General features: G+C 36.0%; 1 protein-coding gene across 3 annotated transcripts in view; it reads left to right on the top strand.

Moving 5' to 3' along the window:
- The window catches only part of LOC115217979 (voltage-gated potassium channel subunit beta-2), a 258,449-nt gene that overhangs the window by 201,821 nt on the left and 41,628 nt on the right, over window positions 1–15,000 (top strand). For all 3 annotated transcript variants that reach the window (XM_036507793.1, XM_036507792.1, XM_029787715.2), the window contains one exon: window positions 14,564–14,649. In XM_036507793.1, coding sequence (XP_036363686.1) covers window positions 14,564–14,649 — 86 coding nt within the window. The remainder of the gene's footprint in view (window positions 1–14,563; window positions 14,650–15,000) is intronic.

Genomic DNA, 15,000 nt, shown 5'->3' on the forward strand with positions numbered 1-15,000 from the left:
TTTTCATATCTTCAAAGAATAATCTCAAGAAAACATGAACATCTTTCTCTGCAACATAATGTTTCCCCAGACTTTGTCTCATTCTGAGATAAACAAATAAAGTTTATCTGACTTATATAACTATTACTAATACATTATAGCTGTTCTCGGTACACTGACTGCCAAAAATATAGCATACTCTTTGGGTTGCTGATTCATCGGTTTTATATTAACTGCTTTGAATTCTTTGGAATTTCGGAACAGAAGAGCCAACTTCCGTTGTGTGAGTGTGTGTGTGTGTTTGTGTGTGTGTGTGTTTGTGTGTGTAGGTATGTCTTTATACAGTGTATGTATGAGACACAGACAAAAATTATTGCATAATGAGATACACTTTTACTCTTTTACTCTTTTACTTGTTTCAGTCATTTGACTGCGGCTATGCTGGAGCACCGCCTTTAGTCGAGCAAATCGACCCTGGGACTTATTCTTTGTAAGCCCAGTACTTATTCTATCAGTCTCTTTTGCCGAACCACTAAGTGACGGGGTCATAAACACACCAGCATCGGTTGTCAAGCAATGCTAGGGGGACAAACACAGACACACAAACACACACACACATACATATAACGGGAAGCTTTATGAAAATAAACAAAAGACGAAGGCAGGTGGAAAACAAACGAACAATTGTATTAGTATATATACGACAGGCTTCTTTCAGTTTCCGTCTACCAAATCCACTCACAAGGCATTGGTCGGCCCGGGGCTATAGCAGAAGACACTGGCCCAAGATGCCACGCAGTGGGACTGAACCCGGAACCATGTGGTTGGTAAACAAGCTACTTACCACACAGCCACTCCTGCGCCTATTTAAGTTCTCTTTACTTGAAGAATGTGTATCCAGTTACATGACAGACATACGGATATACAGGGTGGCCCAAAACTAGGTTTACAATTATTCAATTATCTCTTTTGCATTCTTATATTAAGAGTTTAGATCTTAATTATAAAAAAATATGAAACAATTATTCTATGCTAATTTAATTAATTTTGTCAAGCTCCCTTTTCAGTTTGTAAGATAAAAATTTTAATGTAATAAAATGTTTTAAAAGAAATTTAAAGTACCTACGTGATAACTGTAAACATACTTTTGGGCCACGCCGAAATCCTCGGATCTTTCCAGGAATTCTTCTTCCCACCCTCAGAACTTTCCAGGAAATCCTCGGCACTTTCCAGGAAGTCCTCGGAACTTTCCAGGAAATCCTTGGAAAATTCCAGGTGGTCCTCTATTTTTCTCCATCCTCGTAACTTTCGGATGACGTTGGACATTCCTTGAATTCCTCGGAAATTTTCCAGAAGCCTCAGAATTTCATGGAAGTGTCCTCCCATCGGAACTTTCCATGTAATATCGTCCCCAATCCTCACAACTTAAAGGGTACACGTGTCTGGAATACTCAGCCACTTGCACATTAATTTCATGAGCAGACTGTTCTGTTGATTAGATCATGCTCTTTGCCATAACCAATGGAGTACTAGTTATGTGTACGTAAGTATGTATGTGTGCATGTGTTTATGTGTGCACTGTCATCTGCGTGTGCATTCATGTGTGTGTGTGACATAGCATTTACACTTCTCTCCAGAAATATATCTGCAACAGACTGTGATGGGTCATCTTTTGCCTTTATGCATTTCAAGATGTATAAAAAATCTCTTACTTAAAATGCAGTTAAGGGTTAGCAACAGGAAGAGCATCCAGCTCTAAAACAATGCCTTGATAATTTATTCATTTAACGCATGGTAGTATAGACACAGATATGTGTGTCTGTGTGTGTGTGTGGGTGTGTGTTTGAATGCATCGATATATACATGCATACACATGTATATATACATATACAGACACATACATACTCACACATTCATTTACATACATACGTGTGGTAAGAAGCTTGCTTCCCAACCACACGGTTCCAAGTTCTCTCCCACTGCACTGCACCTCAGGCCAGCCTTGAGAGTAGATTTGGTAGACAGAAACCGAAAGAAGTCTATCATGTGTGTGGGGGTGGGTGTGTGCATGTGCCTTTCTGTCTGTGTCTGTCCCCCACCACTGTTTAACAATCAATGTTGGTGTGTCTACATCCCCATAACTTAGTAGTTCAGCAATAGAGACTGATAGAATAAGTATTTGACTTTTAAAAAAAGTAGTGGAGTTGCTCCAATCAAATAAAAATTCTTCAAGGCAGTGCTGTAGCATGGCCATAGCCTAAAGACTAAAACAAGTTAAAGATAAAAAATTAAAAAAAACATAAAGGCACAGGAGTGGCTGTGTGGGAAGTAGCTTGCTAACCAACCACATGGTTCCAGGTTCAGTCCCACTGCATAGCACCTTGGGCAAGTGTCTTCTTCTGTATCTTCAGGCTGACCAAAGCCTTGTGAGTGGATTTGGTAGATGGAAACTGAAAGAAGCTCGTCATATATATGTGTGTGTGTGAGTATGTGTGTATATGTTTGTGTGCCTGTGTTTGTCCCCCCCCCACCACCACCATCACTTGACAACCAATGCTGGTGTGTTTACGTTCCCATAACTTAGCAGTTCGGCAAAAGAGAGACCAATAGAATAAGTGTACAAGGCTTCCAAAGAATAAGTCCTGGGGTCGATTTGCTCGACTAAAGGTGGTGCTCCAGCATGGCCACAGTCAAATGACTGAAACGAATAAAAGAATAAGAGATATACCAACACAAACACACACATATCCACACAAATGTTTTGGCTAACATTCAAGAGTACAGAGCAGTAAACTGCTTGTTAATTTTCCAGTTGAAATGGTAAGACGAAAGTATATTCCTGTCCTAGGCGTCATCTCATTTAAAATTATGGCTAGGATAGTGTTGAGTTCCTTGCCCAAGGTCATAGCATATAACCATTAACAAGATTTAAAATTCCTCTCTGTTTGCCAGTAATCCGATGCCTTCACTAGTTTGCCAGGCATATGGTAAGTTTATGGTGTGCATTTAAGCACTTATTGATATTTGGGTGTGTATATATACATTTATTACAGAATAAAGAATGGCACATTTGGTAAAAAGCCAATTATGCTATATATGTTTCAGAGGAATTTGAAATATAGTAATTTGATGATCTGAGTTCAGTTCCTTCTAGAGTTAAAATGACTTTCAAAGTCAATGTATACAACACTATCTTGTCATCATCATCGTTTAACATCCACTTTCCATGCTAGCATGGGTTGGATCATTTAACTGAGGACTGGCAAACCATATTGCTGCTCCAGGCTCCAATCTGATCTGGTAGTGTTTCTATAGCTGGATGCCCTTCCTAATGCCAACCACTCCAAGAGTGTGGTGAGTGCTTTTACGTGCCACCGGCACAAGGGCCAGTCAGGTGGTACTGGCAATGGCCACACTCAAATGGTATTTTTTACATGCCACCTGCACAGAAGCCAGTCCAGTGGCACTGGCAACGACCTCACTCGAATGTTTTTTCACGTGCCACCAGCACAAGTGCCAGTGAGGCATTGCTGGTAACGATCATGCTCGAACGGTGCTTTTAATGTGTCACTAACACGGAAGCCAGTCAGCTGCTCTGGCAACGATCACGCTCGGATGGTGCTCTTAGCGCTCCACTAGCACGGATGTCAGTCATCGAATTTGATTTCAATTTCGATTTCACTTGCGGTATTTAATATACACTCATTCAAGGCAGCGTATTGGCAGGATCGTTAGCACACTGGGTGGGGTGCTTAGCAGTGTTTTGTCTGTCTTTATGTTCTGAGTTCAAATTCTGCTAAAGTCAACTTTCATCCCTTCAGGGTTGATAAGATAAGTACCTGTTGAGTACAGGGGTTGATGTAATTGACTTACTCCAATCCCTGAAATTACTGGATTTGTGCCACAATTTGAAATCAATATATGCTCACCAGTGTTGGGTCATTGTCAGTGTCACCTGACTGGCTCCCGTGCTGGTCGCATGTAAAAAATACCATTCAAGCGTGGTCGATACCAGTACCACCTGACTGGCTACCATGCCAATGGCATGTAAAAAGCACCATTCAAGTGTGGTCAATGCCAGTACCACCTGACTGGCCCTCATACTAGTGGCACGTAAAAAGCACCACTACACTCTCAGAGTGGTTGGCATCAGGAAGGACATCTAGCTGTAGAAACCTTGCCAGATCAGACTGGAGCCTGGCACAGCCTTCTGGCTTGCCAGTCGTCAGTCAAACCATCCAACCCAGGCCAGCATGGAGAGCAGATGTTAAACAACAATGATGATGATGATGATGATGATCTCTGCCATCCAAATGCACACCACTGGCCACTTTTTGTCAATTTACTAATTTCCCTTTCATTTATATCCATAGAGATATAAATGTAGTTTCCTTCTCAAATACTTTCTTTCTCAATACTGCCGTATATCAAAAAACATTTGTCAAATGTACTTACACATGGTACCTATGTGCTGTTGAATGGTCTGAGCAATCTCTTAATCATGGTCTCAGTGGCTGTGCTTGTGTTAGAATTCATATTATTCTTTTCTACTCTAGGCACAAGGCCCAAAAGTTTTGGGGAGACTGACCCCAGTATGCAACTGGTGCTTAATTTATCGACCCTGAAAGGATGAAAGGCAAAGTCAACCTCGACAGAATTTGAACTCAGAATGTAAAGACTGATGAAATACCTATTTCTTTACTACCTACAAGGGGCTAAACACAGAGGGAAGAAACAAGGACAGACAAATGGATTAAGTTGATTATATCAACTCCAGTGCATAACTGGTACTTATTTAATCGACCCCAAAAGGATGAAAGGCAAAGTCGACCTCGGCGGAATTTGAACTTAGAACGTAGCGGCACACGAAATACCATTAAGCATTTCGCCCAGCATGCTAATGATTCTGCCAGCTCACTATCTTTATTATTATTCTGTCACTATCTGCATGTAATCTTATAACTATGGAACAAAATCAAAGATATAATCTATCATACACAACACAGTTATATTATTCCATGAACTATGCCATTGGATTATAGGACATGTGTTTTGCCATCAGCTATGGACACCAAATCTTTTTTTAATCTAAAATATACTCTCCTTCATTTTCTACAATGCTCTTCCATCGATCTGGTAGATTTTCAAAGCCCCTCTACCAAAATTCACTTGTCTGTGATGAAAAATACTCCTCCAGTACTATTCTGACCTCTTCTGCAGAACTCATATTTTTTCTGCCCAAATAATTTTGAAGACTGTGAAATAAATGATAATCAGATGGGACATGTCCAGTGAATACGGTGGGTGGGGCATTGTTTCCCATTCAAACTGTTCCAACCTTTGGAATGTCATCCACGCTGTATGTGGCTGAGCATTATCCTGATGGAGGAACACCTTTCGTCTTGAAACCAAAGATGGTCGTTTTCCTTCTAGTGCTGACTTAAGCTGCTCAAACTGTTCACATTAGATCTCCTTTGTTATCATAATATAATGTCTAACAGCTGAGGAATTCTACCTCTGGATTCCCTCCATTTTCTTCTTGCCATATAAATTAAGGGCAAAACCACTTATTACCCTCACCTAATTATTATACTCAGTATTATTATACACACGCAATAACCAACGCTTGTGTATTAAATAATTGGGTATTCTACCATCAGTATATTGGATAGATATTATCCCTTAGTTGGTTGGATTCACAACCTCTAACTCTCTTTGAATTATAAATACATACATACATACATACATACATACATATATATATATATATATATATATATATATTATATATATATATATGGCCTGCTCGCTTAGCCAGCGGGGTGGTGTCATTTGAAGGCTAAAACAATGCAAAGTGCATTGTGACCAGCGATGTGTAGCAACATCTGATAGCCTGGTCGATCACGGTGATCACGGTGATATATATATATATATATATATATATATATATATATATATATATACACATACATATATACATACACACTATGTTTACCCTCCCCCTCCACTGCATGACAACTGCTGTTGGTGTGTTTATGTCCTCATTACTTAGCAGTTCAGCAAAAGAAACCGACCCGAGTATCAGGTTTAAAAAAATAAAGTACCGGGATCAATTCATTCAACCAAAATTCCTCAAGGTGGCGCCCCATAAAAGATAAAGGTGCAAGCATACTTACATACATGCATGTAAGCATACAACAAACATACATGATTGCATGCACACACAAGTATACAAACATTAAATAAATGATTGTATCTACATCGCTGTGTCTTATACTTCAGCTGGTTTACACCAAATAACTCACATTCTAAATGTTTGCAAACTACATTCACAGAAATATGCAAACAATTGGCAGAATGTGGAGGTAATTAAGTTGTAAAAATATCACCGTCTTAATGTCAAGAACCTCTTAGTCTGCCATCCAGCAACTGATTTTGTAGAAATAAGCAAACTGCCTGCTGATCTAAGACATAGAACCAATTTAGAGTGAAGAATGTCTTTGATACATGAGTTATATATACTCAGTGATGGAGAACCACAGCTAACTGGATCAATATAGTGTTAAGGGCTATTAAAGGAAGGGTCACAAGATCAGATTTAATTAATGTCCTCACCAAGACACTTAATTACCACTGGCGCAGTTCATTCGTTTGTAAATAGGTACTATAGGCATTCTTTCATTTACTCTTTTGCATGTTTCTGCCAGTTGACTGTGGCCATGCTGGAGCACTGCCTTTTAGTCGAGGAAATCGACCCCAGGACTTATTCTTTGTAAGCTTAGTACTTATTCTATCGTTCTCTTTTTGCCGAACCGCTAAGATACAGGGACGTGAACACACCAGCGTCCATTGTCAAGCAATGGTGGTGGGGGGACAAAGACAGACACACAAACATATACATACATATATATATATATATATATATATATATATATATATATACGTATACGACAGGCTTCTTTCAGTTTCCGTCTACCAAATCCACTCACAAGGCTTTGGTCAGCATGAGGCTATAGTAAAAGATGCTTGCCCAAAGTGCCATGCAGTGGGACTGAACCTGGAGTCATGTGGTTGGTAAACAAGCTACTTACCACACAGCCACTCCTGCACCTATAAATGTACTATATAAATGTACTATAAATTCTACACATCCTTGGTTTTCTTGTCTCGTTTTGTTTAACATATACATGCTCACACAAGACCCATATTAGACTCCTCACTCGTATTATTATCGAACCGAGAGTCTAACTATAGTCCTCCCATTGCACTTACATAACCTTACCTGCCACCTTGGGTCTTCTAGATACCAATTACCTCTCATATCGTTGCTATATATATAGTTATGTATTTCTATATAATTAGCTATATGTATATATATAGCTATATATATATATTATATATATATATATATATATATATATATTATATATATATATATATAATATATATATATATATATATATATATATATATATATATATATATATATATATATATATATATTATATATATATATGTGTGTGTGTGTGTGTGTGTGTGTGTGTGTGTGAATAATAGGAAGATGGAAATATTGCAGTTAATAAGAGTTTATTTTCAGCAAAAAATCGACCATTATCCCTTACAGCTGTTTCAGTTAAACTTAGTGATTTTAAATAACTATTAAAATCATATTTCTGAGCTGATTTTTTTTGTTGATAATACACTCTTATTAACTGCAATATCTCCATTTTCTTATTATTCATATATATATATATATATATACATATATACATATATACATTTATCAATTTGCTTTGCAAGATCCTATATATATATATATATGTGTGTGTGTGTGTGTGTTTGTATGTATATATATAAATGAATATATATATTCCTAGTCGTGTTTGCTTTTGATTATTTTGTGTGAATTGATCAAGAAAGTAAATGTGAGTGCAATAGTCAATATTTTTTTTTTACCTTAATTAAATATCACCTTTTTTTTATTATTATCTGCCAAGCACTTCTCTTCCTGTACTGCCATTTCTCTCGGCTTCTTCCAAATCTTCTCTGTTTCCTTGCCTTCCTATCCACCCCTTTAATTTTTAAAGTTGATTCTTCACTATTCCCTCACGCTCCACAAACCAGATGTAAATTCCATCAGTTTGCACGATCCTTTATTCATGAGTGGTGAGTATTTCTTCAATATAGCTGCTGCTGCTGCCAATTTCTGTCTTAAAGCTATAATTCTTTTTCTTTTCAAACAGTTTCTTTTTTTTTCTTTTTTTTCTTTACTTTTTTTATATATAATCTTTCATTTTATTCTCCTACATTTTCTGCCATGCCACAAGAAAAGGCTTTGAAACAGCAAATAGCAAACATAATAATATATATATATCCATGCCGTATAAGTAACTTGTTTTATCGTCATTGTTGTGGATGCTATAATAATAATAATAATAATAATAATAATAATAGTAATAATAATGATAATAGTAATAATAATAGTAATAATAATAATAATAATAATAATAATAGTAATAATAATAATAATAGTAATTATAATAATAATAATGATAATAATAATAATAGTAATAATAATGATAATAATAATAATAATTGTAATAATAATAATAATAGTAATAATAATAATGATGATAATAATAATAATAGTAATAATAATGATAATAGTAATAATAATAGTAATAATAATAATAATAATAATAATAATAGTAATAATAATAATAATAGTAATTATAATAATAATAATGATAATAATAATAATAGTAATAATAATAGTAATAATAATGATAATAGTAATAATAATAGTAATAATAATAATAATAGTAATAGTAATAATAATAGTAATTATAATAATAATAATGATAATAATAATAATAGTAATAATAATAGTAATAATAATAATAATAATAGTAATAGTAATAATAATAGTAATAATAATAATAAGAATGAGAATAACAGTAATTGTTTTGTCTTGGTATAAAAGATGGGCTACAGCAAATATTCTACTCAATACCACAGATTTGCTTGTCAGTTGTTTGACCTTAACCAGTTGAGCATGTCCCTTAGTGGCTGACGATATGTGCGTCCTGATCACGAGCAGAAGTAGTGGGGGAGCATCATAGCCATGTGTTGAGAGGGATTCTTTAGGATTTGAATAATTCACCTTTGGAAACATGGGTGTTTCATTCAACATCTTTAAACAACCCTTATTCAGGGACCTTACTCGACCTGAAGAAAATTCTAACTGGGCCCCCACCTGCAAGGTCATGTGCTGTTTATATTGATATGAGATCACCATGTCGCGCACATATGGTTGTGATGCATGTGCCTGGTGTACCCTTATCAGACGGGTAGTCATGAGGGGCATACTGGGCTTCGTATATTTTACCCCAGTGTCACTTTGCTGGAATGCACCACTCTCTCACTCAATAATAATAATAATAATAAAAATAACAACAACAAAAATGATGCTATAATAATAATAACAACAATAATGATGCTACAATAATGATGATAATAATAATAATGATAATAATAATAATAATAATAACAACAACAACAACAATACTGCTACAATGATAATAATAATAACAACAACAATACTGCTACAATGATAATAATAATAATAATAATAATAATAACAACAACAACAATAACGATGCTACAATGATGATAATAATAATAATAATAACAACAACAACAACAACAATAACAATGCTACAATGATAATAATAATAATGATAATAATAATAATGATAGTAAGAAAAAGAATAATGCCTTCTTGTAGTTATTATTATTTCTGCTGTTGCTGCTGCTGATGCTCTTGTAGTGAGCTTCTGTGCTTTCTTAAGTTGCATTCAGAGCTGTTTCAAGAAATCTTAAGACACATTCATCATCACCATCATCATCATCATCATTACCATCATCATCATCACCATTGTCATCATCATCATTCAATGTTCATTTTTTTTCATGCCTGCATGGGTCAAACAGAATTTATGGAGGCAGATTACCCTTTCTGTTTCCAAAATTCATTCACCTGCTTACAGGCCAGGTAACGATCTTCCCACAGTTTGACATATTTTTCATGGAAGAGACAGGGAAGGGAAAAGAAATTGCCTCTATGACAATGACACTCATTTACGACTGTGACACATGGTGTCAAGGCAAAATATATGCTCAAAAATACAGACATACATACGCACACACACACATTTATTTATTTATGAGATCCCAAAATATAAAAGTTTCTCAAGCAAGCATATCAGACCTGCAATCCCCATCATCAGCTGTCAAGTGAATATCACAATGATTTCAACACCTGGGCAATAGCTTTCCTTCATACCAGTAACATATATTCCTTTTCACCCACTTTCTCACACCGATAAGTACACAATTGCATCATCATCATCATCATCTTTTAATACAATCAATATGAATCTCATTTAAGTATGGCAGATACAATCAGCTTCTTATCAACTTTTATGATCAAATGCATGTATCTCTGTATGATTACCTGTATTGATTTCAAAGGACGGATGAAGTAGGTAGATCTCTATATAAACAGTGTCATAGATTTAGTTTACAGAAATTACAGCACACTTTTACGGCTCTGATATTTCCCAGTCTTTACTTATCTCCAGTTATTTCAACACATTCGTCCAGTTTGATGGCTCGTTTATTTATAACTATTCATTTTCCCTAAGATTGAGTCCATAGTTCAGATATGGACAAATTTTATAGGAAAATGCAAGGAAGTTAACTGACTCAATTCAAATTTATCGCTGGTGCTATTTCATGATAAATCACCGTTTTCATAGGTTGTTTCAGTCATTCTTCGCACCATTCTACAAATATCACTTTCATCTCTTCAATGTTTCAGTTTTGTATTGTGTGTATGAATGAATGTATACATGTATTTATGCATGAATGCATGTATGTATGTGTATATCTATATGTACATATATATATATATGTGAGTGTGTGTGTATTATTATTATTATTATTATTATTATTATTATTATCATTAATATTATCATCATCATCATCGTTTAACATCCGCTTTCCATGCTAGCATGGGTTGGACGATTTGACTGAGAGTTGGTGAACCAGATCGCTGCACCAGGCTCCAATCTTGATCTGGCAGAGTTTCTACAGCTGGATGCTTTTCCTAATGCCAACCACACACACACACACACACACATATATATATATATATATGTATGTATATGTATGTACATATATATATGTGTGTATATATATATATATATATATATATTATATATATATATATGCTTTCGATGTGAATTGTTTTGTTATATTGCGCCATATTTTTCAATCCTGTAAATAATAATAATGGTATTTTTATATGGCAATCACCATGCAATGACTTAGGAAAATAATCTAACAACGGGGCATATAAGCCCTCGACAGAAAAAAGAAGGCTTTCCTATCCTCATGGGACTCAAATCCATATCCCTTTGTCAATTCGACTAAGTGTGTTACCTTTAGACATATATATATATATATGTGAAATAAGCATATCTTTCCACTACATCACAAGTATTGAGTTCTGTAACATATACTTGTATCTATTTTACAAGTCTTACATTATGATAGCTATAGATTTATGTATATGTATGTGTGCTTCTTTACATGTATGTGTGTGTATGTGTCTCTGTGTATTTGTATTTCTAAAAGTATATTTGTTTATATATATATTTATGTATGTATATTCATTATATAGTTGTCTTTGCATGTCTCTCTCTGTTTTTAACTGTTTTCTGTGTTGTTTGTTTGTTTTTGTTTCATTTCTACATTTTTTTATAATTATTGACAAGATTTATTTATTCTCATTTATTTTAAAATTTCAGCCCCTTTCCTTAATCTTTTTTTTTTTTTTTTGCTGCCATACAGTCAATGGCTTTTTTTACAAATTGTATTTCATCGTGTATTGTTGAAGCAAAACTCTTTATTACTGGCACCACTTCATGCTTGAATTACCAAATTCTTCTTATTGTTGCTGATTTCTGTGAATAGTCAGATTTCAGAGAACACACACACACACACACATACATACACACATACGTATGCTCACAAACACATGCACACACACACACTCACACGTATATGCTCACACACAAACACATGCACACACTCACACACACATGCATAGATGCTCACACACACATGCTCATACACACATGCACACACACACATATATATTTATAAAAGTGGATATCATCATCATGATCATCATCGTTTAGCGTCCGCTTTCCATGCTAGCATGGGTTGGACGGGTCAACTGGGGTCTGTGAAGCTGGACTTTTATGAAATACAGAATTGCTGAGATGGAGAAAAGAAATATTTTTTGCCATGTAAAAAAAAGCACTCATGCTGGCAGCTTGTAAGTAAAGGCACCCATGGTGGCGCCATGTAAAAGAGCACCAGAAGCTGGTGCCACATTAGAAAACACCTGGGTTGGTGTCACATATGAAAGCACCTGTACTGATGACACATTAAAAGCACCTGTGCTGGTGGCATGTAAAAATCACTCAGTACACCCTGTAAAATGTTTGGCTTGGCATTAGGAAGAGCATCCAGCTGTAGAAAACCATGCCAAAAACAGACTGGAACCTAATGCAGCCTTCCCACCTGCAAGCTCCTCTCAAACCGTCCAACCCATACCAGCATGAAAAACAGAAGTTAAATGACGATGATGAAGATGATCATGATGATCATGAGGATGAGGATGTTGATGATGATGATGTTGATGATGATGATGATGATGATGATGATGATGACGATGATGACGATGACGATGACGATGACGATGACGATGATGATGATGATGATGATGATGATGGTGATGATGAAGATGATGATGATGATGAAGGTGATGCTGATGATGTTGATGATAATGATGATGGTGATGATGGTGATGATGAAGATGGTGGTGATGATGATGATGATATCTGAAAAATAATTAGATATGGAAAAATTGATTTACTGTGATGTCAATTTTGACTTTTCACCAAGCTGCAGCAAAATTGGTTGATATTAAAGAGAAACTGAAACAGACAAAATATATAAATAAAAATAAACAAAAAGAACAACAAAAAGAACAACTAATCATAAAGACTCACTTCATGTTTGAGTAAATTTGAAATAAATCATTGTTTGTGTTGGAATCTATGATATTTCAAGTAACTTTGAAACATTTAGTATATAATTGCTATCTAAAAATGGGAATTTCAGAGACCAAACACACTGCAGTTCCATATGCAACTGCTGTGGGGGTGGAGAACCTGAGCCCTTCTAAAAGCAAAACCATATTCGTTGGGAAATATATATTTAAAATAAAAATAAATGCACCCTTTTAAAGCCTAGCCAGGCTCATGGGCCCAGTTTCCCCAGTTTCTATGGCGCATGTGTTCTCCAGCTGGATGGGACACCAGTCCATCACAGTGTTACTCAGTTTTGCCAGCTGAGTGGACTCGGCAGAATTTGAACTCAGAACGTAGCAGCAGACGAAATACCTATTTCTTTACTACCCACAAGGCGCCCAAACACAGAGGGGACAAACAAGGACAGACAAAGAGATTAAGTCGATTACATCGACCTCAGTGCATAACTGGTATTTAATTTATCAACCCCAAAATGATGAAAGGCAAAGTCAACCTCGGCAGAATTTGAACTCTGAACGTAATGGCAGACGAAATACCGCTAAGCATTTCACCCAGCATGCTAACAATTCTGTCAGCTCACCACCTTAAAGTTCAGAAATCGTGTAGAAACCATGCCAGTTTCAGTTTCCATCTACCAAATCTATTCACAAGGTTTTGGTCACTTCAGGGTTGTAGTTGAAAACACTTGCTGAAGGTATCATATTTTAAAAAACCTTCCCAGCTCTGATCTATGTTTCCGTCACTTCAAAATTATATGCCACGACCTCCCAAATCTGAACAGTGATATCTAGGCATTGTCCAAGCCTAATTAGGTCACCTATGAAGAAAAACAAACATTACCAATATAAATTATCCTCAAACTATGAATCAACAATGAAGGAGATCCCAGAATAACAAAACTAAGATATAAGATATTCACAATCAAGCATCACAAACGTGTATTCCCATCATCAGCTTCTAAACAGATATCACTATGGTTTCAGCACATGGGCAGGACCACTCAATTCAGTTGTGTCAACAGCATTAAAAATATCATCACTGACATAGAACAATGTAAGAGTAAACAAACAGTGATGACTTATAGCTACAAAATATTAATTTATGACAAAGAACTAATTCCAAAAATGACATTCAGACAATACAACAAACAAGAAGAGGACAAATATCCATCAAATGTAAATAATGTAAATAATGTAGAAACAATGCAACATGAACTCTTTTTGCAGCAGCAATTTGTAATTCAGCTCGTTATCTGTCTGATTACATTATCTTTCCGTAAATAAAAGAGGAGAGAAAAATGAAATCAGTCAGAAACTTTAAATTAAAAGCTTTTATATTTCTTTACAGTAATTCATTCTTTTTCTTATTTTTCTTTATTTTCTCCTATCTGTTTCCAGAAATCGTCCGTGCCTTCACTTTTGTCATCAATCAGGGTTGGGCTATGTACTGGGGTACCTCCCGTTGGACGCCCACAGAGATCATGGTAAGCATCATTTGAACTCAGCATTTGTTATCTCTCTCTATATATATATATCATCATCATCATCATCGTTTAACGTCCGTTTTCTGCGCTAGCACGAGTTGGACGGTTCGACCGGGGTCTGGGAAGCCAGGGTCTGCACCAGGCTCTAGTCTGATCTGGCAGAGTTTCTATAGCTGGATGCCCTTCCTAACGCCAACCACTCCGCGAGTGTAGTGGGTGCCTTTTACGTGCCACCTGCACAGGTGCCAGGGGGGTCCGGCATCGGCCACGATCGGTTGGTGCTTTTAACGTGCCACCGGCACGGAAGCCAGCCAAGGCGGTGCTGGCATGTGTGTGTGTGTGTATGTGTGT

The sequence above is a fragment of the Octopus sinensis genome, linkage group LG12 (genome assembly GCF_006345805.1).
Source record: "Octopus sinensis linkage group LG12, ASM634580v1, whole genome shotgun sequence".
In the NCBI taxonomy this organism is placed as follows: domain Eukaryota; kingdom Metazoa; phylum Mollusca; class Cephalopoda; order Octopoda; family Octopodidae; genus Octopus; species Octopus sinensis.